General features: G+C 55.7%; 1 protein-coding gene across 2 annotated transcripts in view; it reads left to right on the top strand.

Annotated features, from left to right (window-relative positions):
- Positions 1-23,898, top strand: part of Dok7 (docking protein 7) — a 33,265-nt gene extending 9,367 nt beyond the window's left edge. For both annotated transcript variants that reach the window (XM_040746954.1, XM_040746953.1), the window contains exons 4-10: positions 1,061-1,261; positions 10,603-10,722; positions 13,171-13,290; positions 15,680-16,395; positions 19,899-19,941; positions 22,605-22,757; positions 23,038-23,898. In XM_040746954.1, the coding sequence (XP_040602888.1) occupies positions 1,061-1,261; positions 10,603-10,722; positions 13,171-13,290; positions 15,680-16,395; positions 19,899-19,941; positions 22,605-22,757; positions 23,038-23,168 (1,484 nt within the window). In that variant the 3' untranslated portion in view covers positions 23,169-23,898. The remainder of the gene's footprint in view (positions 1-1,060; positions 1,262-10,602; positions 10,723-13,170; positions 13,291-15,679; positions 16,396-19,898; positions 19,942-22,604; positions 22,758-23,037) is intronic.
- Positions 23,899-24,122: the final 224 nt, after the last annotated feature.

The following is a 24,122-nucleotide window of genomic DNA, read 5'->3' on the forward strand; positions in this document are numbered from 1 at the left end:
GATGATGATGATGATGATGAATGAATAAATAAAACACATCGCCCACACAGGCTGAGTTTTAGGCCGCTGACATGGAAGCTTTGCTTTTTTTATCCATCCAAGAAAAATGGAGCCTGGCAGACAGTCCTAGAGCTGTGGTGTAGACAGTGCAGCAAAGATACATGACAGGCAGGGTTAGTGCAGAAGCCCTTGTCTTTCTAGAGAGTTCTCTGGTGATGGTTCATACCTTGGTGGCAGCCCCTCCCCCATCCAGGTAAGGCAGGGGTCATCCCACAAGGTGGTGAGCTTCCCAGGCTCTCCATAGATGTCAAAAGAGAACTGGTGTGGTTTGACAGACCCCTGTAGTCCCAAGGGTGGGTTCGCCAAGGACAGATCCAAGGCCACAGCTTGGAAGGGGACCAGGTGACATCATCACTCGGTCCCTCTGGCTCTGGGGTCTGGAGATGAAGTGGGCAGGGGACCGGCACACAGGCACTGCAGGCAGACAGGCTGATGCTGGCTCCCAGGCGTGAGTTGCCTTCTGAAGTGGGTGATCTAGGATTGTGGAGGCACTGACTTATGACTATGCCTATATATGCTTTCAAGGCAAAGAGCAGAGCTGAAGTAGTGGACAGGACCATGTCAGCATCTAGCTGCCTCTGAGCCATGTTAGTCTCAGGCAGACCTGCCAATCATGACCTCCCACTCTGGACACAGGACTCCATACCTCCTGAACTTTGATTTCCCATCTCTGAAACTGGACCACACTGACTACCTTGATGGGAAGGGTCTCCCCAAGGAGTGGCCTTAGTGCGTGGGACCTGCTCTAAACATGCTGGGGAGAGCTGGGCAGTGGCCCTTCCCCTCAGAGGGCTTGCTTGCCTCTGACTAAGGAAGACCCTGGAATATGGGCAGGATGTAAGTGGGGCCCACTGGCACCTAAGTGCTTCCTAACACTTGTCATTCATTCTTGATTGAGGGGCTGTGAGGGCACGTCACCAGCCTGGCCCTGGAATGCTCCTCCAACCCCAGCCTCAGCCACCTCCTGGTAATGCTCTTTTGTCCACCGTCTGGCCCTCAGTGCATAGGTTCCATGTGACGGTAGCTCCTGGCACCAAGCTGGAGAGTGGTCCAGCAACTCTCCACCTCTGCAATGACATCCTCGTCCTGGCCAGAGACATCCCTCCAGCTGTCATGGGGCAGTGGAAGCTGTCTGATCTCCGTCGCTATGGGGCTGTGCCAAACGGATTCATCTTTGAAGGCGGGACCAGGTGTGGGTACTGTAAGTATGCTGTGTGGGGGAGATACTGGGGACACTTGAGCTGACTAGCCTACGCATGTTAGCTTGGGGACCTGACAGGAGGCTGTGGGCTGTGTCCCCAAGCAACAGGGCTGCAGCCACTCAAGCTGGGCATGGCACTCAGCACTGAGTCTGGACCTTGGCTGTTTCTGGGGATGGGAGGGAGCTTGAGGGATCCTGGGAAGCAGCCAAGTGTCACTGTGTGGCTTGTGTATGAGGTCACAGTGTCAGAGTTCCTTCTGTTCAAGTCGAATGGCACAACCACAAAAAGTAAATGCACGAGTGGATTCCCGTGGATGCCATAATCGAAGAGCAAGGCTGTGTACCCGGTGGTGGAGGACAGACTCGCAGTCACTGCGGGGACAGAGCCCTTCTCTGCTCTTAGCCAACTGCACTACGCATTTGGGCTGACTGCCCAAGGTGCTCACTCTCTTGGCAACCTGGCCCATGGGGCTGACATGACTGTGGTTAATTTCTGTATTAAGGCTCGGGAGCCCCTGCCGTCCTGGGGTGCAGACCTTGAGTAGTGGAATACCTAGGTCAGGCAGGAGAGACTTCCTGTAACCCATCCTCCCCCTGTCAGGGGTGTAACCTGACCTAGGCCGGGCTGTGAGGAGAGTGTGAGATGTAAGAGTTTGGGCTCAGCCCCTCACATAGCCAGGCTCGGTATGGATGGTTGGATGTGTATCCATGGGGATCTGAGAGTAGCGCCTCCCTCTCTTTGGGATGGTGTAGATATGTGTTGTGCTGGTCACTGGCTGCCTGGACCCCACGCTCTGCCAAGGGCTGAGTTGGACTCCATGCCCCACAGTCTCTGTTGGATACCAGGAGCAGACAGTGGGCTTCTGAGTGGGAGGCGGTCTCATGGGGGACCTCTGAGGAGGTAAGATGTGATCTGCAGCGTTGCTTGGCAAAGGGATGCATGAGGAGATGGGGCAAGGCAGCATTCCTCCCAGGACAAAGAGGTAGCATGACATCATAGCATTGTGGTAGCATGACGACATCACAGTGCTATGTCAATATGACATCACAGTGCTATGTCAATATGATATCACAACACTATGGTATAATAACATCACAGCACTGAGGCAGCATGACATCACAGTGCTGTGGCAGCATGACATCACAGCACTGTGGTGGCAGCATGACATCACAGTGCTGTGGTAAGCACAGCCATTTCCCATGCCAGCTGTGGTGTTCAGTCTTCTTCCTTGTCAGGTCTCAAGAGTAGGGGATTCCAGTTGTGGTTGGGTGGTGGGATGGCCAGTTGGTCCCCTCTGTCATTGGATAGCTGGGAACTACAGGCTGGTCAGTCATGCAGTGGCCTCTTCCTCCTGGGAACCTCTCAGTTTGGGAGTTCCTGAAGTCGCACCAATTGAGCAGGGCAGACTCCTTTCTTCAGTCTGTGGGATTCCCAGGTACAGGTTAGACATGGTGCTGTCCACCATGCCCTCTGTGCCAGGCAGACCTCTCAGGTGGTCTGGGCCCCATCTCCATGGAGGCCTGTTCGCTTTGTGGGGACTTCAGTGTATTAGAGCCTGCTGTACATTCTCCTCTGGGCCCTCTGAGTTTACTGCTTGGTCTGTTGGTGCCAGTGGGCTCCATTCTGCTTGTCACCATCCTGGGCACTGAGTGCTAGTGAAACCAAGCATCTGACCTGGGCTGTTGTGTTTTCCCGGCGTCTGTGGTAAGCTATTCAGGGCTGACCAGAGGCTTCTGAGCAAGGTCCTGAATTAGCTTGTCAATTTCAGGAATCTGCCTGGAACCAGTGTGCTTGGAGCCGGCTAGTCTGGGTCCTGCTTCATAACCCTGGCATTGGCTCTGCTGGGAATTCTCTCCCTCTAGACCGAATCCTACTTGGCCCATAGCAGGTTACTGGCTGCTGGAAAAAGCTGTGTGGTGACCATGGTCGGGTGCTGCGCCAAGGCCAGGAAGCCCCTGTTGCCAGAGGCCCGTACTTGAGTAGTGGAATTCCTAGGTCAGACAGTGGAGACTCCTGTAACCTGTCCACCCATCCTCCCCTTGTCAGGAGTGTAACCTTGACCTCCGCTGGGGTGTGAGATTTAAGAGTTTGGGCTTAGCCCCTGTATAGCATAGCCAGACTCAGCATGGCCTGATTGAATGTGTATCCACAAGGCTCCTGGAATGATGCCTCTCTCTCTGGGAAGGTCAGTACGGAAGGACTGATTAGGAAAACCCATTTCTCTGTCCCTGACAGGTGCTCTACAGCTCTGTTCTCCAATAGGGACAAGTTTGGCTCTGCTCCAGCTGGTCATAGAAATTGCTACAGCCAAACCGTGACCGCCTGACATGACATGGGACACAGGGCAGGAGGGCGGAAGAAGTGGCTGGAGGCCATGCATCTGCCCTACATGTGGGCAGACCCCGGCAAGGAACTGCAGCCCAGTGACTCACGGAGCAGCAGGCATCTGGAGTTGACCACAGACCAGGATGGGGTTGTTAAGACAACACAAGTTGGCTCCTTCACAGTGTGGGGTCTACTGTCCCTAATGTAAGGCCCATACCCTAGGGCCTCTGGGTTATTTCCGATTTCCTCACTGACTGCTTCCTGGTGTCCCAGCTGGTGTCTCCTCTGTCTCTCTCATGAGAACTGTCACTGGATTGGCCAAGACAGCATTGTCTTCACATCCAACCCAGCGGAGCCACCGTTTAGCCATGATGGTTGTAAAATTGAGTCATGGTGCATATGACTTACCCATGTCTAACTTGGAGGATAGATGGCTAAAGGGCATTATCAGAAGGCCTTGGAAGAGTTAACATTCCCTTTCTCTCCTGAGGACAGACCCCAGCCTGGCCCTGCACCCTCTAGAACATGCCCTGTGGTTCTGACTCAGCCTGCTCTCCAGAGAGCATAGAGATGACCGTGTCCCCAAGGTTCCTTTTCATCTACTCAAACTTGATAGTTTGGCTGGGTGTCCGGGGCCTGGTGGAGATGAGTGGTGCTGAGGCCACTTGCTCTGTGACAGGCTCGGTGGCAAGCAGCAGAAAGGCACCCCAGGAGAGAAGACGAGGAAGGGAAGGCCGTGGGGGAGGACAGGAGAGGCTGACATTAAGGGCAACCAGAAGTTTCTGGAGGAAGGAATTAACCCAAGAAGTCCCTACTCCTACTGCAAGGCTTCTCAGGACTAATTCCATGCCGTGTCCCCAGGATGGCAGGATCCTCTAATGCTAAGAATCCAGTGTCAGACAGCAGGAAGATGCCAGGCTGTTCCCCAGTTTGGGTCAGATCATCTTGGTGACTCTCTCTCAGGTACTGTGCCTATCCTGGCCCTCCTTCTGTGGGATCTCCTTAGAGGTCCCAGGAAGTACGTCTCAGGACTGTCCCTTCTTCTTGGCATCATCTCTGGCCCCAGTATCCCTCCACCTGTAATCATGGCCACTGGAGACAGGTTGTAGCTCCTTGGCAAACATAGGTTTGAAGCAAGTAGTCATGTAATAGCCATGTATGATTCTGACACACAGAAGCAAAATATAACCTCATGGGTTCTCACAGAGACATGGAGTCCCGGGGAAAGGCAAGAGAAAGGGACACAGAGGGACTGGAGAGCTGACCCAGGCTGGGCCATGACAGCAGTGTTTGCTGGATACTTGGGAATGACCCCAACAGGCCCTACAGTACAGTCTGTAAGGGCCAGAGGGGCCTAGAAGATTCTGATGACAACAGGAAGCTTTAGCGGCACAGTAGTGTAGCAGGGTGACTGGTGGTTTCCAGGAGCGCCATCTGCATGGCAGCTGTGGGAGAGAGGACCTCTTGCTGAGGTGGAGGTAGCAGGATCAGGGCAGGAATAAGGACCCTTGGCTCTGCGGAGCCCAGTACCTTTCCAGTGCTTTGTTCATGGGTAGCAGGGGTAGTGATGCCAGCGTCTTGGACAGGAGGCATTTGGTACAAAGGCCCTTTGAGTCAGTAGGGTGTCATGACATTCAAGAGATGTGGCCATTTGTAGGGACTTTTCTGTGGCCTCCAGAGAAGATCCTGCATCCAGTGACTGGTACTGAGTCAGGGCCCTGGGGCTGCTTGTCACGATTCTCCAGACCTGTGGTCATGTCTCTACTGACTTTGCAGGTTCTGCTGGTCTGGATTTGAGTGGACTCTCTCCCTTTGTAGTTATATAGTGACATCAGCATACAGAGTGAGTCCAGGCCCCACCAATGTGGTGTCTGCTGCCACACCAGGTCCAGGCTGGCCATGGTGGGCTTCTTGAGAGCGGCCCTGCAGGACACCTCTAAGTGCTCACACATTCTCTAGCTCGTGGGGCCCCATCCACTTGGGCTTTTACCCTACTCAGTTTTGAAGAAGAGAAACTTGAGGCTTGGGCTGCCATGGGTGCTCGTGGCCATGTGGGGACAGTGGCAGGAATGGCCCAGCTCATCTATTGCTCTTCCTCTGTGCAGCTGTTCTGAGGCAGGGTGTGGCTGGCTGCTCACCCCAGGCCTCTCCATCCGCCACGTGCCAGCCCTTCTTCCTCTTGAGGAACAAAAGGCCTTCTTGGGCAGAGTGGGCACCGAGCTGGGAGCCAGGGAGCAGGACCAGCTGCTAGGTAATTCAGACATTGCCAGCTGTCAGCGGTCACCATCTGCATCCTCTGGGAGCTGTTCTGCTGCAAGCTGTTAGAGAGAGGAGAGGCACAGTGTCCTCTGACCTCTGACACAGGCCATGCGACCTCCTGGGGTACATGGAGACGTCATTCTTCAGCTCAGGCTACTACATGAGAGAAATTAGGTTCCTAGACAGAAACCTCACTCTTTGAGAATGCCAGTGTTGGTGTGTGACTGACTGCAATTCTTCAGAACACTTGTGATGGAGACCAATGCCTTGACTTCCTCATCTGGACAAGAGAGCAACTGTCAACCCCACCATGCATCTCCCTCCTGAGGTGACCCTGTGTACACATAGAGTGCCTGATCTTGGGCCTGGGGATTCCCCTTCCTGAGGTCTGGAAGGGGCCCCTCACACCCAGCCTGAGTGTGGCTGCTCACTCCCTCCTGAGGACCAGGACCTCAGCTTGATCTTCAAGAGACAGAAGAGTCGGGGTCTACTGGGCCCATGTTCTGGTGCAGGTGGGCAGGGCTCTCCAGGGACCCAAGTGGGTGCAAGAGAGGAGAAGCAGGCAGAGGGGTGGGGTCATGAAGGAGTGGCCTCATTTGGGCGCATTCTATGGGTCCATGGAGGTGCTGTCAGTGGTACCCAGTGACAAGCTGACGGTCTTTGGCTGATGTCCCTCACTCTGCCCAGGAAGATGCTGGTCCCTGCTGGGCCAAGCCTGAGACATTTTGACATGTGTGTATGTCAAGGAATGTTCTCTACTAGCGAAAAAGCTGGTACATCCCAGGAGCTCTTGGCTCCTCATCTTCGGGTCCTTGCACTACCCATTGCCATGTAGTAAACACCCCAAGTGTAGTGTCCGTTCTACTGCCCATACTTCTGGGTCAGAGTTCCGGGCAGGGCTCAGTGAGGTAGCCTCAGATTGGGTCACTCAAATAATAGACTCCAGGATGGTGGCAGGGCCTATGCTTGGTAGGGAGGCCACAGTTCCTCTTGGGACTTCCTTTGATAGCAGAATAGCTGTGCTTTTTTACGTGGTGGATGGTTACGAGAGGTGGTGCCAGGCTCCCTCAGGGGCCTCATCCCAGAACTGGAAGAGTAGAGTTTTACCTTTGTTACTTTATACTATTCAGAGAGACTCAGATTGACCCCGGGGTAGCGAGAGAAGGGGGTCTAGCCTCCTGGCTGGGCAGTCACATGGATTGGGAACCTGGGATCTACCCATTCTTGGAACATACAAGCCAATAAGCAACACAGAGAAGTCCCCAGAGGTGTCTTAGTATTCTTACCTAAGGGTGGCTCCTCTGGCAGCAGGTCCTGAGGGGTCACCGGGGCCACTGTCACACGGTGCTTGGTCTGGGGTCTGGTGTGACAGACATGTCAAGGGATGTGAGGCGGAGTTAGCATCACAAGGTCTGTTGCAGAAGTGTTCAATCTCAGGGTGCACACCTGGCTTCCTTAGATGGGGGTAGGGGTCAGGGTTTGGAACGACTTAATAAAAGGTGACATCTTAAAGGACGTTGTTAAGGAGTAAGGCTTGGTATCTCCCATGTGGAGGCATGCTTGGTGGGGCAGGCATGTTTAGGGAGCCCTGGGTGATTCTGATAGCCTCAGGCAGATAGGAATGACAGAAGGGACAGGGTAGGAGATAGAAATGTGCCCCCAGGGAGGCCTCATCCCTGGACTCTGAGGGCCCAGGTTATTGGGCCCTTTAAGATGGGAGTCCTTCAGAGTGAGATGGGGGGCTAGTAGGGATGCCATGTAGGCATTTGGGGCCTAGGTTGGTAGCTGCTGGACTCCTGGTCCTTGTCTGGCTGATTGCATCTCCTGGGGGAGCATGATACTCCTCAGACGCCGCCGCCGTGGTGGAATGCAGGGCCGGCTCCACTCCCTTCGGTAATGTGGTTTTTTATAGTCGGGGGACTGGTTGTCCTGCAGCTTCTGCCAGCTGCCTGTAAGCTCAGGATTAGAGGCCTGGCCTTCCATGAGAGCTGGGGCCAGCCTGACTGAGCCGTACGGTGGGTGGGGTGGTAGACAGGACGCTTTGTGTGAACTGGCCAGCAGACTGATGAGCATACTTCACTTAACCACGGCAGCAGAGTTCCTGGCGTGCAGAACCCATCCACCAGATCCGCCAGGGCCTTTCTGAGGCAGTGAGCCTCTGGAGGGGCCTCCTGGGATAGCTGTTCATTTCTACCCCACGTCCCCACCTTGCTTCTGGTCCACAGCTTCCCAGTGTGGGGCCGGTACTGTGGTGCTGGGCAGTGTCCCAGTGGCCTCTGCCCTAGGCTTGAGTCCATCTTTTGCCTGAGATCATGAACATTCTTGCCTGCTGTGGGTTCTGTTTGCCTGTCTCTAAAACAAGAATGGCATTGCTATAGCATGTGGTTTAAGACAACATGAAGCTTCAGCAACCACAGGTGCTGTCATTGCTGTGTGCACTGGGCAGCCATGCAGGGGTGCAGCAGCAGTCACAGGTGCTGTCATTGCTGTGTGCACTAGGCAGCCATGCAGGGGTGCAGCAGCGACCACAGGAGCTGTCATTGCTGTGTGCACTGGGCAGCCATGCAGGGGTGCAGCAGCGAACACAGGTGCTGCCATTGCTGTGTGCACTGGGCGGCCATGCAGGGGTGCAGCAGCGACCACAGGTGCTGCCATTGCTGTGTGCACTGGGCAGCCATGCAGGGGTGCAGCAGCGAACACAGGTGCTGTCATTGCTGTGTGCACTGGGCGGCCATGCAGGGGTGCAGCAGCAGTCACAGGAGCTGTCATTGCTGTGTGCACTGGGCAGCCATGCAGGGGTGCAGCAGCAATCCAGGTGCTGCCATTGCTGTGTGCACTGGGCGGCCATGCAGGGGTGCAGCAGCGAACACAGGTGCTGTCATTGCTGTGTGCACTGGGCGGCCATGCAGGGGTGCAGCAGCGAACACAGGTGCTGTCATTGCTGTGTGCACTGGGCGGCCATGCAGGGGTGCAGCAGCAATCCAGGTGCTGTCATTGCTGTGTGCACTGGGCGGCCATGCAGGGGTGCAGCAGCAGTCACATGAGCTGTCATTGCTGTGTGCACTGGGCAGCCATGCAGGGGTGCAGCAGCAATCCAGGTGCTGTCATTGCTGTGTGCACTGGGCGGCCATGCAGGGGTGCAGCAGCAGTCACATGAGCTGTCATTGCTGTGTGCACTGGGCAGCCATGCAGGGGTGCAGCAGCAATCCAGGTGCTGCCATTGCTGTGTGCACTGGGCGGCCATGCAGGGGTGCAGCAGCAGTCACAGGAGTTGCCATTGCTGTGTGCACTGGGCGGCCATGCAGGGGTGCATCAGCGACTACAGGTGCTGCCATTGCTGTGTGCACTGGGCAGCCATGTCTGCATGTCTTGGTACTGACTGAGTCCCTGGAATCCACAACTTCATGCTCAGCAAAGACAGAATGTGACCTAGAGGCCGAACTGCAGAACTTTTAGTGAAGGGACATCTCACATCTTACCCCTTTCCCCAGTCCTAGAGCTGTCCCTGCCTTCTGTCCCTCAGAGTTCTCCTGCATGCACCCTACCTGCCTTTCTATGGGCAATGGCAGAGGCCTGGAGCAGAGAGAGATTCTTGTGTGGTGACATACCGAGTGTCCAGCCCCATGGCCTTGGCTCAGCAGATGGGTACAGCCAGCCTGGTTGTTCTCTCATTCACTCAGCCAGGGAGGGATTTCATTCACCCTTGGTGGAGGCATGGCCCAGCAGGAGGGCCAGCTTGATGCCTGATGGCAGATGGCCTCGGGGTGCCCTCCCTGCTGACTCATCACGCTGGGCCTCTCTGGGCACACAGGCTCTGAGTACCTATGTGGTCCCTCTGCCCAAGTGATCCTGGGCTGATTGCACAGCATTCCTTCCTGCTGCTGAGTGGGCAGGAGGGTCAGAGTCAGCTCTGGGACACATGTGCTGCCTCAAGGGTTCCTCTTTACCCTTTGACCTCAAGAAACAGGAGAAGTCACTCGGTGTGTGGGGGGACACTGTACTGGTCAGAGTGACAGCTGATCATTTGTGGTGTGGGTGTACCACACTGCCACAATGGGACAAGCATCCATAGGTGACTCGGCACAGCCCTGGGCGAGGGTCTGAGGCAGTGATGGCCATACTGAGGTGACAGCCCGAGCTCCTGGAGACCCAAGGAAACCTCCTAGAAGCGCCTCCCTTGTCATTGGCACAGGCTGTGGAAGAGCCTTGGGAAGCCTAGAGGGATCCTGGAGGGCAGAGGGTAGCCTGGCCTGCATGTCTCCCTGAAGGAGGTACATGTGGCGTGCTGGTGAGTGCTTTTGAGGAGAGTCTTGGATAGAGCAGTTAGGACAGGTCCCTCATGAGATGTGGGACCATTGTTCTCAGGCCATGTGGTATTGTCTGGAAAGGGCACCCAGCTGGCATTTTGGCACAAGTTTTCCCACCCATTCCTAGGCATTGCTAAAGAGACACACTCAACTGAGCAGCCCAGGGACATTGCAGGTAGAGGAGGTGGCCAGTTCCAGGCAGGAAGTGGTGGTATAGGTCTGGTGCCCAAGGCATGGCTGGTTTTGTGTGTGAAGCATTTATGGACTCCCTAGGAAGCAGAAGAGACACAAGGGGTCTGAGGTTCTGGGGCATAGCTTCATGAAGTTGTATAAGGTCATTTGGATTTGGGTTGGAGATTGCTCCGGTAGAACTGCAGGTCTACTCTGGGTGTCTCTCCAACCCCTGAGGGGCTGGCTGACCCCCGTGTCTCTCTATCCTTCCTCCGCAGGGGCTGGAGTCTTCTTCTTGTCCTCAGCTGAGGGAGAGCAGATCAGCTTTCTGTTTGACTGCATTGTCCGAGGCATCTCCCCGACCAAAGGCCCGTTTGGGCTTCGGCCAGTTCTCCCAGGTGTGTGTGGGAATGTGGCAGGGAAGGTACACTTGGTGGTCCAGGGCCTGGTAACTTGCTTCATCAACCTAGTGAGGTAGCCCGCCCTTTCCCAGCCACAACCAAGAACCCTAGAGCCTACTGGCCTGAGACTATAGTATTATAGCCACTATGCCTCCCGGGGCTCCTAGGGGGTGGGCTGGCTTGTCTCAGGCCTGGCCCTCCAGCAGGTGCCCCTCCTCCATGGACATGGACCACTGGGACACCAGGGCCTGTGTGGCCTTGTGGTTAATCCGGGTAAGCCACAGCTGCAGGGGCTGGACAGTAAGGGGCCCAAGATCCTGGAGAGGAAGCAGAGAGCTTGGCTCTAGGTCACTGGCATGTGGACAGCTGACCTGTCTCTGCTAGGGGTCAGGACCATGGTGTCTGAGCCTGACATTTGGTCTAGGAGCCACCTGAGGTTATCTGGTTTATGCTGGGGTTTCGAGATGCACTTGGGGTGGGTTCCAGTGAATGCACCTCTTATCAAACCTCTCGTCCTTGCAGTGGCCAAGGGCACCTTGGCCAGATGTGCTTCCAGAGCTAAAGGGCTCATGGCCTTGGCACTGATGAGCCCAGAGTAGGATGGACTTCCCTAGATTCTGTCACGTCCCGAGTTGGGGGCCTCATGTGGAAGATTCCCGATGAGGATATGTGGCCAAAGCTCCCACCTGTTGGGTCCTTACATGGCCATCTTATTAGGGTAGGGAACACAGCTTCAAATGCTGAGCCACACTCACTGGCACCAGGCCCTCCATATCTGCTCCCGCCTCCCTCCAGTAGCTAGTGAGATAGCCTGAAGCCTTCCCTATGGGCAGAGCCTCCTGCAGCGCCCCCTGCTGGTATTTTTCTATCTTGCAGTTGCAGATATACAATGTGAAATGACAGTGAGCCACGTGGGTGTCAGAATGTGTGTCGGGGGAAACACTATGCTTTTCTTCCAGAGACACACATTTTTAGAGATTCCTTGGAGCATATTCATCCCCCAACTCACCCTGGTGTATGTGCTGCTGTTGGTATGCCTGGAAGCAGGACCTAGGCTTTAGGGGAACCCACTCTCCTGTTTGTTTTAAATGGTTCTGGGTTCAGGGAGTACTAGACACAACACTGGGCAGAGAATGGCATAAAGGCTCATCTTGGAAGTGAGTTTTGCTCCAACACAGTCAGGGAGTGGGCTGTCCCTAGATAGGGCCATTGGTGACTCTTGGTGGATGGCTTGACTGGTGGGGTACCCATACCTTCTCCACAACTGTCCTTATCAGATCATCTGGGTGTGCTCAAACAATGCCACTGCCAGGGCCTGGGTCTGCAAGCATCGTGCCCTGGGTGTCCTGCTGAGGTATATGGGGGTCTTGGATCACCCCAGCATGCCAACGGTGTGAATCACAGCCAGCATCCAGCTGGGGAAATTGTGGAGTCCTATAGCATTGACCCACGTGGGGAGGGGTTATGGGGGGACAAGGACTCTGTGGATGGTATGGCATTAAAGTCCTGTGCTCCAAGGTATTTCGGAAGGCCTCCCCTACATGGTAGTTTTTCTGCATGGCAGTGACTGTGCAGGACCAGAGGAGCGGGGCGCCACTGCTCACAGCCTGGCTGCCTCTCAGTCAAATGTTGACATTGTCAAGGGCTTCACATAGGCCGTGTGGATATGGGCAAGGAGGGCCTCACATGAGCATCCCAGCAACGAAAGCAAGGGAGGGGCCTGGGAAGGGCAGGGCAGCAACCTTCCTGCTCTCTGTCACCCATAGTGGAATGGGCTCAGGGACAGCAGCTATGAGGGGCCAGGAGGAGATCCCACCCAGCCCGGGATCTGCAGGCAGTAGCAGGACTGTGGAGGCATTTTATGCAGACCAAAGTGGAGCTCCTGAGAAGTGGGTGTGGTAAGCTAGGCTAGGCAAAGCTCCCTAGGTCCGAGGAAGTACGGTTATCTAGATCAGGGGAGTTGTGGTCCTTACGGGTGCCATTATCAGCAAGGAGAGGCTCATACGTGGTGAGGGCAGGGAAGAGGGTTACAGGGACAGGAACCCAGGGTGGGCAGATGTGTGCCTATCCTTAGGGACAAGGACCTGAGCTGTGGATTATACACAGCTGGACAGAGAGGGAACCAACTTCAGGAACAGACTTAGGCTGGACAGTCTAGGGTGTATGCACAGGGACAAGAACATGGGCTGGGCAGAAGGGGGCTTGTTCACAGAGAGACCTAGAATGGGCATCTAGCGGACCTGAGTGGCTGGTTTGGGTATCCTGTGTTTGATACCCAGCAGCTGGGCCAAGGTGCAGGGTAGGGTTGAGCCTCCTAGGGGTTAGCTCAGGATGCCTTGGCTCTGAAGGTTTTAGACTTACCAGGTGTCCTGGTAGTATAGGGGTGGAGTGTAGGGGTGGAGTGCAGGGATGGTTGTTGCCTCACTGATCCTTTTCTCTGCACAGACCTGAGCCCTGGAGGGCCCTCAGCCTCAGAGGAGCGTGTTGCCCAGGAAGCACTGGAAACCTTGCAGCTGGAGAAGCGACTTAGCCTGCTTTCACACTCTGGCCGGCCGGGCAGTGGAGGTAGAGTCAGTGGTTAGTTTTTTCTGGGCTGCAGGGACCTTCCTCTGAGTACTTGCCTGCTCACACCACTCCAGGTCGGGCAGCAATCTGTCTGCATGGGCTGCTGGAGTCTCCATATATGCATACTCATGACCCTTTTGACCTGTGCAGGTAGCTGCTATACATCTCAGTCATGCCTTCTCTCTCTTGTCCATCCACTCACCCATCTATCCACCCACCCATCTATCCATCCATCCACTCACCTGTCCACCCATCCATCCATCCGTCCATCCACCCATCCATCCATCCATCCATCCATCCATCCATCCATCCATCCATCTATCCATCCATCCATCCATCCATCCATCCTTCCTTCCGTCTATCCACCCACTCATCCATCCATCCACCCATCCATCCACCCATCCATCCATCCATCCATCCATCCATCCGTCCATCCATCTATCCATCCACTCACCCATTCATCTATCCATCCATCCTTCCATCTATCCATCCACCCATCCATCTATCCATCTGTCCATCCATCCATCCATCCATCCACCCACCCATCCACCCATCCACCCATCCATCCATCAATCCATCCATCCACACATCTATCCATCCTTCCATCTATCCATCCATCCATCCATCCATCCATCCATCCATCCATCCTTCCATCTATCCATCCACCCATCCATCCATCCATCCATCCATCCATCCTTCCATCTATCCATTCATCCATCCATCCATCCATCTATCCACCCACCCATCCACCCATCCTTCCATCCATCCATCCATCCACCCACCCATCCATCCACCCATCCACCCATCCATCCACCCACACATCCATCCACCCATCCACCCACCCACCCATCCATCCACCCACCCATCCATCCACCCACCCATCCATCCATCTACCCATCCACCCATCCATCCATCAATCCATCCATCCACACATCAATCCATCCATCCATCCACCCATCCATCCATCTATCCATCCACTCATCCATCCATCCATCCTTCCATCTATCCATCCACCCATCCACCCATCCATCTATCATCCATCCATCCACCGATCCATTCACCCATCCACACATCCACCCATCCACCCATCCATCCATCCATCTACCCATCCATCCATCCATCCACCCATCCATCCATCCACACATCCATCCTTCCTTCCTTCTACTTATTCATTCCTTTGTCACCCATCCATTTAGCCCCTCACTGCACCCCTTCCTACATTCTTCTTCTTTCTCCTGTTTATCCATCTGTTCTCCCTTCATCCAGTCACACACTATCCTGTAAGCACATCACACGCTAACAGCAGCTGTGATGGGAAGTGTGACCTGGGTTTGAATTCCTTCCCACCTGCTAGCTATGTGGCCTGGGCAAAGCCCAAACCTTCTGCAATTTAGTTTTACCGTGTATTTTCTGACAAAATACTCAGGGGCCAACTGAGCTGGCTTCCTAGGAGCAGATGGTTCTCTACAGCTACTGTCAGTGGGAACATGGATGGAAGAACCTGGAAGCCTGGCCAGGAGCAGCTATGGGTGAGGGATGGAGGCTGGCTTGGCAGGCAGACTGTACCAGGTCTTCCTAGGCCAGAGAAGTACTGTCTGGTGCCTCTCGCCACTCCCAGGGCACACAGAGGGGCAGTGGCCCCCTCCCCTCCCAGCCCTTCCCTTTAGAAGAAGGGACTCTCAAACTTGCAATACGTTTTCTTATCTCCTTGGAGGGTTAGCCTCTAGTACCTGCTCGGGAAGCCCTGCAAGCTAGGCAGGCTGAGAGGAAAGGCAATGACGGCATGTTTTGCTTTTCCATGCTCACAGAGTGAGGCAAAGAAGAGACTCGGCAGGATGGGAGGGTTGTGGACAGGATTTGATCCCAAGCAGGCTCTTGCCCTCAGAGGTTCACGGTCCCACAAGGAGAGGAGGCAGGCTGGATGGGGCAGGCTGGTGTGTGAGCACACCTGGGATGGTAAAGGCGGATGTGTTGCCCCAGGTCTTGGTTGGGCTAGAGAGCGGCCAGGATGGCAGTGGTGATGGCTAGGTTGGGAGAGGAGGAGGAGACAGCTCAGGAGCGGGGTCATAGATGTACAGAATAGAGGTCTGTAGGTGGGTGCCTGCCTCGGAGGGGGCTGTAGAAGTGGGGGTGGAGTCCAGATGGAGAGACCCAGAAGCTGGACCAAGGAAGCACCTGGGGTGAGGGAGGGATAGGGGCTCTAAAACAGTTAGCACTGAAAGTGGGCCAGGGGTTGGATGAGGAAGGGGCTGCCTTACAGACCCTGGCCTACTGCTCCAGCTTCCAGGTGTAGGGGCTAGGAAGAAGCGAACTGTCATAGCATGCTGACTGGAGACCACCCCTCACCTGCTCGGACGCCCCCAGCAGCCTCAGTTTCTGCTTTGTCTAGGGGATGATCGAAGCCTATCCAGTTCCTCTTCCGAGGCCAGCCACTCAGACGTCAGTGCCAGCAGCCGGCTCCCTGCATGGCCAGAACAGTCCTCGTCCTCAGCCAGCACATCACAGGAAGGGCCAGGCCTGGTGGCTGCCCAGGGTCCAGGAGAAGCCATGCTGGGAGCCTCAAGGCCACCCCTCAAGCCACTGCGGCCTCGACAGTTGCAGGAAGTTGGCCGCCAGAGCTCCTCTGACAGTGGCATTGCCACAGGCAGCCACTCCTCCTACTCTGGCAGCTTCTCATCCTATGCGGGCAGCAGCCTGGACATGTGGCGGGCTGGAGACGAGTTTGGTTCTCTGCTAAGCCTGCCTGCTGGAGCTAGTGCACCTGAGCCCAAACTGTGTACCTGCCCACCTGGGGTGGCTGAGTACCAGGTGCCCACCTCATTACGACACCACTATGACACACCTCGAAGCTTGCGCCTGGCCCCCAGAGACCCAAGCCCAGCCTCTCAGGGCAGCCCTGACCACAGTTCAGCCACGGACTTGGGTGGTCAGGCACCCTCCTCCAGTTGCCTGGGAGCTCGACGGCGGGGACAGGCAACAGAAGGCCCAGGCAGTGAAACCACACTGCCCAGTCCATCCCCTGGCGAGTCCTGGGAAGCAGGCAGCCCCCATGCAGGGCCACCTCCAGCTTTCTTTTTGTCATGTTCAGTCTGTGGCGGACTCAAGGTAAAGCCCCCTCCCTGAGATAGCAGGCTGGCCACTGCTGCCAAGGGCTGGCCACGGCCCCTCCAGACAGGAGAGGAGGGGCTCTAGCCTCTTTGTAGAGGGGGTGCTCTGGGCTGTTTTGAGAAGCCACCAGACCTGTGGCAAGGGCCTCAGGGGCAGGATGACAACCACAGGGCTGTCCTCCCCTAGGTGGGTGCCAGTGACGGAGGCTGGGCAGGTTGGGGTCAGGAGAGCCACTGATCAGCTTTTCCCGTAGTCCTCACCTTGTGGATCAGACACGGGGTGCTGTGCCCGTGGGCCCCTGCCATGTGTTGCACTGCTGGGGGCAGAAGACATCCATGGTTGGGGTCAGTTCTCAGTGACAGTGACGCTTGGCCTGGTCCACTGCACTCTTCCTGGATAACTGACCCTCTGTCATTCGTGGTCATTTCTGCAGTACGCAGACACGCTTCCTACCCAAAATCTACCCAAAATCAAATCTACCACAGCTGCTCTAGACTCCCTAGTTCTGTGAGCCAGCGGCTCTGCGTATGCGGCCCATAGACTGGACACAGTCTATGTGTGATCTGCCCTACATGCCACCCTGCAGCACCCACAGGTGGGGTCGGTGTCCCATCCCACGGGGAGGAAACTGACGCTAAGGAGGCTCCATGACTCGGAGGGGTCTGTGACTTTGACCCCCTCTGCATCCCAGCCTGCTCCAGGGCTCCTGGAGGGCTCTGAGAAGTGGGCTGCCTGACAAGAGTGTGCCGCGTGGGTTTTTCCCATGTTCCCGGGCTCAGGCTGCTGGAGGGTCCCTCGCAGACCCCCCAGTAGTGTTCCCCTGTGCCTCCTTGCTGGGACCAGGAAGCTGGAAGCCAGGACCAGGTAGGAGAAACCAGGGCTCCACTGGCATTTGGAGGGCTCTGGCCCTGCCCGCAGGTCACCCTGGTTCTGTGTTTGGGTGACTGCCACCCCAGGCTGTGTGCTCCCTCGCACAGAGCAGAGGTGCCCCGTCTCCCAGTGTCGGGGTGTGGCTGTGCCCACCTTTTATGAGTCCCTCCTTTGGCACCTGCAGTCCTCACCTGGCAGGCCAACTCACCTGTAAATGCCCCCTCCATCTGTACCTGCACTATCAGCCAATCATGTTGCTCTACTGCATTTTAAAAATCTGTTTGTAATACATTCTCAAACTGGAAATAAAGTTATCTTTTTGTACTGCCTTGCCTTGTTCCATTTGGCCAGTCTCCCTGCCAGGCCTGGGACTGAGGAAACTCCAGGGGCGGGTGTTGTGGATGTGGGGAAGAGGACAGGTGGCTTTGAACAGCCTTGGGGCTGGGGGCATTGTGTGTGTGTGTGTGGGGTGAGCATATAGAGTGTGTTTCACAGATGGCTTGTGGAAACCACAGAGGTGATCAGTGGTCGTTGAGACTCAGGCCCAGGGCTGTCCATGATCAGTGTCGTGTGTTTCACTCCCCATGTGGAGCCTGCTCTGTGCTCATCTCACCCAACCCCTAACCTAACCAACCCAACCCATTTCATCCCCTGCCCCCCACCCCGACCCATGCAGAGAGAGCCAGGGAGCCCGGCCTGCCTGTTTCCATCCTTGCCAGCAGCCCTGCTGGAAGTTGGGAGCCTGGCTCCCCCAAGCTGCTGTGCAGGGAAGAGCAGGCTTTGGGGGCTTGGCCACATTGAATACCCACTGACTGGGTGACCCTGAAAGTCACTGTACCTCTGAGCCTCAGTTTCCTCCTCTATTGATGGGTAACCGTCCTCACCTCATGGGCTGGCCCAAGGGTCTGGTGAGATCCTGTGTAAGCACTCAGCAGATGTGTGTTCACTAGAGAGAGCCAGGCATTCTTTCTGCAGAATGCAGATTCCCAGGACCAGGGAGCCAGCAGGATGGCCAGCTGCAGGGGCAGTCAGGGCTCTGGCCTGAGCCCCTTGTTCTCTGTACTTAGTTCTCTCTGTTTCCATGGGACCTCCCTACAGCAGGTGGGCAGGTCTGGTAAAGCTGAATCCATGCCTGGATGTCCACCCTCTGCCTGAGGCAAGGTGGCTTGGGCCCTGGCCCTGGGTGTGTGGAGGCTGGCCTGGGTGTGTGGAGGCTGGCCTGGGTGTGTGGAGGCTGGCCTGGGTGTGTGGAGGCTGGCCTGGGTGTGTGGAGGCTGGCCTGGGTGTGTGGAGGCTGGCCTGGGTGTGTGGAGGCTGGCCTGGGTGTGTGGAGGCTGGTCTGGGTGTGTGGAGGCTGGCCTGGGTGTGTGGAAAGTTTCTGGGGGAAGACCATCCCTCATGACACTAGAAGCCCCAGCAGTTTGCAAAGGCGTCAGTGATTAGGGCCCCATGTGGAACCCAGGGCCGCCAGCGGCGACTTCTCTTCATGAGATGGGGTGGCTGGTAGGATGGGGCAGATGCTGGCCTCAGACCTTGCCTCCTCACAAACAGCCACCCAAGGGCCTAAGCTGATCACATGCTCTAGTGTCCCATGTGGTCTCCCCATGCCTAGAGTCAAGTGTTGATCCCATAGCCATGACCCTCCCTGAACAGATGCCCTTTGTGGGGACTGCTAAGGAGATGGCCTCTTACTTAGTAACAAAGGACACCTTCAGAGGACAGTATGTGGTTGGTTCTACGGTGTCCGACTCTTGTCCTGGGGCTGCTTTATACCTGAGTGCACAAGGCTCTGTTATAAATGGTGATGCAGTCAGAGCCACATGGTCCACTCAGGGCAGCCCATGTACCCTGCCTGTGTCCTGGGCATGTGACTATCACTCTCAAGGCTGGCCTGAACAGTGCCGGATGTCACGCTCCCTTTTCTGCCCCACCTCCCACCCCATGAGGCCTCACTACCAAGTTGCTCCTTCAGAGTCGCTGGGGTTGTGGCACACTTACCTGCTCAGGAAAGGCCCTTTTGCAACAGGTGCTGGAATGTTTGTCCCTGGGCAGGTTCTCCCTGCTGGAGGGGGGTGGCTGTCTATGAATGAGACGGCAAATGCGCCCAGCTGTGGCCTTCCTCCTCCCCCCACCTGCCCCTGCAGCCACTCTGAACGGTTTCCTTTCAAATCCATCCACTCCCTGATCGGGCTCTGCCCTGAAGCACAGACCCAGGACTCATTTTGGGGTTGGGTGACTGTCTTGCCGGTGGGTTCCCAGGAAGGTGCTGTAAGGTATGGGACAACCAGAGTAACACTGGTCACTATGGCCACATAGCCATGTTGTTCAGCAATCATATGATGGGCTGTAGGGTCTAGCTGAACCATAGCTGGAAGGGAGCACCTGGGGACCCTTGTTTGTAACCATCCTCAGAGTACCCCTGGCCTCAGCTGTCTCCTGGACTGTCAGGGCAATGGGGTCTAAGAACCAAAGGGTCTGGAGGATAAAGCTGTGTTCCTCCAGTCTGTAGTTTGTCCAGATCTTCAGATCTATGCCGTTTTGGGAGTTACCATTCTGTTTCTTTGGGTTCAGAGGGGCAGGGCAAAGGGTGAGCAGGGTGTACACACTAATGCCTGTTGTCTTTGGTCTAGGTCATGGCTACGTCACCCCCTGGACTCACTGTGACATATCCAGGTAGGCACCTGGCTTTGGACCCCATCACTCACAGTGCAGGGATGAAGGATTCAGAGCTAAGGGGTGGCCCTGTTGGATGGGAGGGGTATGGACAGTGGGGGTGACAGTGGCATTTGGGTAGCCTGGAACAGGTGAGCAGGATGAGGTGGTAAGCTAAGGACAGGTGCATGGCTCTGGGGCATGACTAGATGACCTGTCTAGGAGTGACCAGTGGACAGCTGGACCATGGTCCAGCTAAGGAATCAGATTTGAGGGGTTTGGCTCCAAGCCGCAAGAAAGCAATGGTCCCCGGAGGTTCCAGATCCTCAGGGCAGGCTTGTGGAAGGGTGGGAATGTCAGAGAACTCAGCAAGCAAGGGAGACTTCTGGGGAGAAGCCTGGTTGTCAGTGGATGAAGGCTCGAGGGTGGTAGACCAACCTGGGAGGGTTGGGAGAGGCTATAGATCTCAGGTGCCTAGCCTTGGGCCAGGTGGCTGGAGGCCAAGGGTGCCTCTGGCTTTGTCTACTCGTGCATGGGTGCCACAGATCCCTGGGTCTTTTTTTCAGAGGTGAGTGGTGCCTTTGGAAGGCCAAACCCTGTAGGTAAGATAGAATCCAATCAGACCCAAGGACGGCGGGGTAGAAAGCAGTGGGTGGGGCCAGAGGCAGGCAGGGTCAGCACACTGGCCAACAGGAGGGCCCAATCCCATCTATTGCTGAGGTTTTCTGTCTGGGATGCTCAGCCTGGATGCTGGGCCATGTGGAGCCTATGGTCCAGGGTCCTCCCTGACATCATGAAGTAGCAGGGGTGGCCCTCACTAGGCATCTCCCTATACTACCACCCCACTAGGATGCCAGAATTTTACTTTGATAAAGAGGATACCCTACCCCAGGACCAAAACTGAGGACAGGTCCCTTGTCCCTCTGAAGGCAAGGGTGGGGTGTCATGGGAGGTAGGACCCTGACTGATGAGGGACATGTGAGTTTGCCCCGGGCCAGACTAGGAACAAAGGTGTGTCTGGTTATAGTCGGTGGCGATCGTTCAGCCTGCAGTTGTGGGAGGGAAAAGTCAGGCAATAATATCCCGTTGTCTGTTTTGTTCCAGTATTCGAGTCTTACAACGATGCTGCCAAAGCTAAAACTGAATTAAAGTACCAGGAAGGACATGGGGCATAGTGAACCCACACCTTCCTGACCAACTGGTCATGTCCTCTTGGGAGGATAGTGAGTTTAGCTGGAGAGGAGGTACTTCATGGTATCTCAACAGCACCCTTCTGGTCTTTGACTTTGGATATCAGTTGGCTTCGAACTTTTCATCTATGTCCCTGAGTTAGGTTTCAGGTTTCTTCTGCTTCTCCCTGCTCCTCTTCAATTCACCTTGACTAGACCATCTTGAAAAAAACGGATTGAATCCCAGAGTACTAAGACTCAGGGAGCATGTTCAAGCCCACTGAGGCATGGAGCCCAGTCGCAGCTCTCCTTCTCCGGCCTTCAAAGGCTCAGTGCTGAGGTCCAGCTTCTTCAGTCTCCAGTCCTGGCTCACTACATCCCATCCTCTCTCCTCCTTCCCTTAGCTATGCCCCTTCTCAGTCTGTGACCCAGCCCTGGGAAGGCCTGCTGTGGGCTCTGCCTTGTTGCCTGGACAGGCAGTGCAGGCCGGCACTGGCTTTCCCTCCACCCTGCTGGCTAAGCCTCCTTGGGGGAGGTTTTCTTCTGCTATGATGGATTTTCTGTGCTACAGATGCATGAGCGTCAGAAATCCTTTGCTTCAGATCAGAGATTTTCTGGGGATTGAAAACCCTGAGCCTGCCTTTGCTTGCCAGGGGCTAAGACAGGATGTTCTGTGAGCAAGCAAAGCCAGCTCCCTGATCTGAGGCCAGCGATGGACTTCCCACTTGGCCCTGTGCAGCAGCTGAGCTGCACCGTAGCTTAGGCAGTACAAGGACCTTAAGGCCTCCAAGGACATGTACTGTATAGTGGGGTCTGTCATGGGGTCCCCAAGTCTGGGGGACAGGGATAGAACTGCTCTTTGCTTCAGTGAATAGCCAGAGGTAGACCCCCCCCCACATCCTGGGTCTCATCTGGATGTACCGGCTGATGGATATGTGACTTGGGAACTTGGGGTCTCTCTGCCTTAGTCTCTCTGTGAAGAGCAAACTGTTGCCACATTCCACACCAGCCATGTTGGCAGCAGGAAGCTGGAGGACGGGGAGAGGCACTGACTGAATGTTACAGAGGGAGCTGTGTCAGGGATGTGGCGGGGGTGGTTGGGATCCTGGGACAGACAGGCAGAGCCAGGCCTCTCTCTGGATATGGTGTATAGAAGCAAACTTACCTGTGGGACTCTCAATGTCCCCAGCCTGAACCCCAGCCCTGGACTGGATTCTGTGGGCTTGGCATAAGCTACGGGGCAAGGACTTCACCAGCCTGCCTGTGTCTAACCTGCCTCTATTCCAAGTGTTGTGGGGTCCATAGGGATGGGGGGAGTGAGTGAATCCTAGGATCAAAGCACTAGACCAGTGGAAAACGGGAGAATTGGGGAGTGTCTCCAAGGTGAGATAGAAGGTGGGGGAGGGGACTGGGCCATGAAGGGTGGGGAAGTTCTTTGTTGAGTGGCCTTGGGAGAGAGGGGGGCTGTACAGCTCCCAGTTACATCTCAGGGATTCAGAGTCCTTCTCTCCACAGGATCTCCAGGGCCCATGGCTTCTGACAGCCCAGGGCTGGAACGACCACGTAGTGAGATGCCCACCTATGTGAACATCCCCATCAGTCCTACCTCTCGACTGCAGCTGCACTACATGGGCCTGGAGTTCCCAGGGGCCAGTGGGAGTGTGCGAGGTGAGTTCCTACAGGGAGGCCTCATAGGAGAGTTGTAACCATCACCTCAGCTGGCTAGGGAGCCCTTCCTCCCAGCCTGCAAGTGACCTTCCCAAACAGCCAGGACCCTCAGATCCTGCCTCTAGAGCTGCCACCCAGGTCCCGACATGACTGCTGGTGAGAATAGGGATGGATCAGAGTGCCCACTGACCCTATCACCGGAGGCACCTGCAGACCAGGCCAGGGGCAGCTGGGCTGGGCGCTAGTCCTGCTGGGTCCACTCACTGCGGGTTGCTTTCAGGGGCCAGCACTTCCGGCTATGCCCAGATCGACATCATGGCTACAGAGACAGCACATCGCGTGGGGGTCCGGCATGCACAAACCCGGGAAGAACGATTGTCAGAGCTGGAGCAGCGGAAGAAAGGGTCCTGAGGCTGCAGCTCAGGTTGGGGCTTGCTGGGCACCTGGCCAGCTGGACCATCTTTATCCTTTTGTGGGTCCGGCCCTTGTGGCTAGGGTCCCTGGCCTGTCTGTGTACTCCGGTGGTCAGTGATGGAAGCTGAATCTTGGCCTCCTGCTGCAATGGAGGCTGTGGTTGGTCTTTGTGCTTTGGAATGAGCCGCCGAAGGTTCTGGGCCCATCCATCTCAGTTCATTCCAGTGTGTGAAAGCCATGTAGCAGTCTTCTCTCTGCCATTAGGGCCTCTAGCCTCACTGGTGCCCAAGACTGACCCTTCTTTTGGCCTGAACAAGTTCTAGGCTATGGGGGTGCCAAGACACCTATCTCCAGCTACAGCCTACCAGTGGAAACTGAAAACAGTCTCCCTGGCCTGGAATGCAAGCTGCACTTCCCATCCTGGATGAGTGGCCATGATGACAGCTTACACTAGCAGAGCAGTCTGAACCAGCTCTGCACTGCAGAGGGACCTGTGACTTGCAACCGCCATACACCTGACTGGCTCTGCGCCTGGGATCCTGCAGCCTCCCCTACCCACCTCCTCCTGCAGTGTCGCTACTGAGCCAGGCCCTGCACCTTGAGTGAAGACCATGGTGGGGACAGAACTGTTCTTATTGTCATCTTGTTGGGACCTATTCCAGCCAGTTGGGTAAACTGTTTTAAATCTCTGCTGTTATATTTTTAACAATCCATATTATTTTCCAAAGCCGTGATGCCTTTCATATGTAATTTCTGCCCTGGACTTGGTGGGACCAACGTCTTGCTGCTGGGTCATGGTGGTGCCATGTTGGAATTTACTGCCTTTTTGGCTGTCCTCCTCCACCCCTTCCTCATGGATGCCATCTTATCCTGACTGCTCCGGTCAGATCAGGAACTCTGCTTTGGATCCTTTCTGGGCTGTGTACCCAAACCCAGTTCTAGGCCAGGCCC

Source organism: Mesocricetus auratus, unplaced genomic scaffold (assembly GCF_017639785.1).
Source record: "Mesocricetus auratus isolate SY011 unplaced genomic scaffold, BCM_Maur_2.0 Super-Scaffold_100006, whole genome shotgun sequence".
Taxonomy (NCBI): domain Eukaryota; kingdom Metazoa; phylum Chordata; class Mammalia; order Rodentia; family Cricetidae; genus Mesocricetus; species Mesocricetus auratus.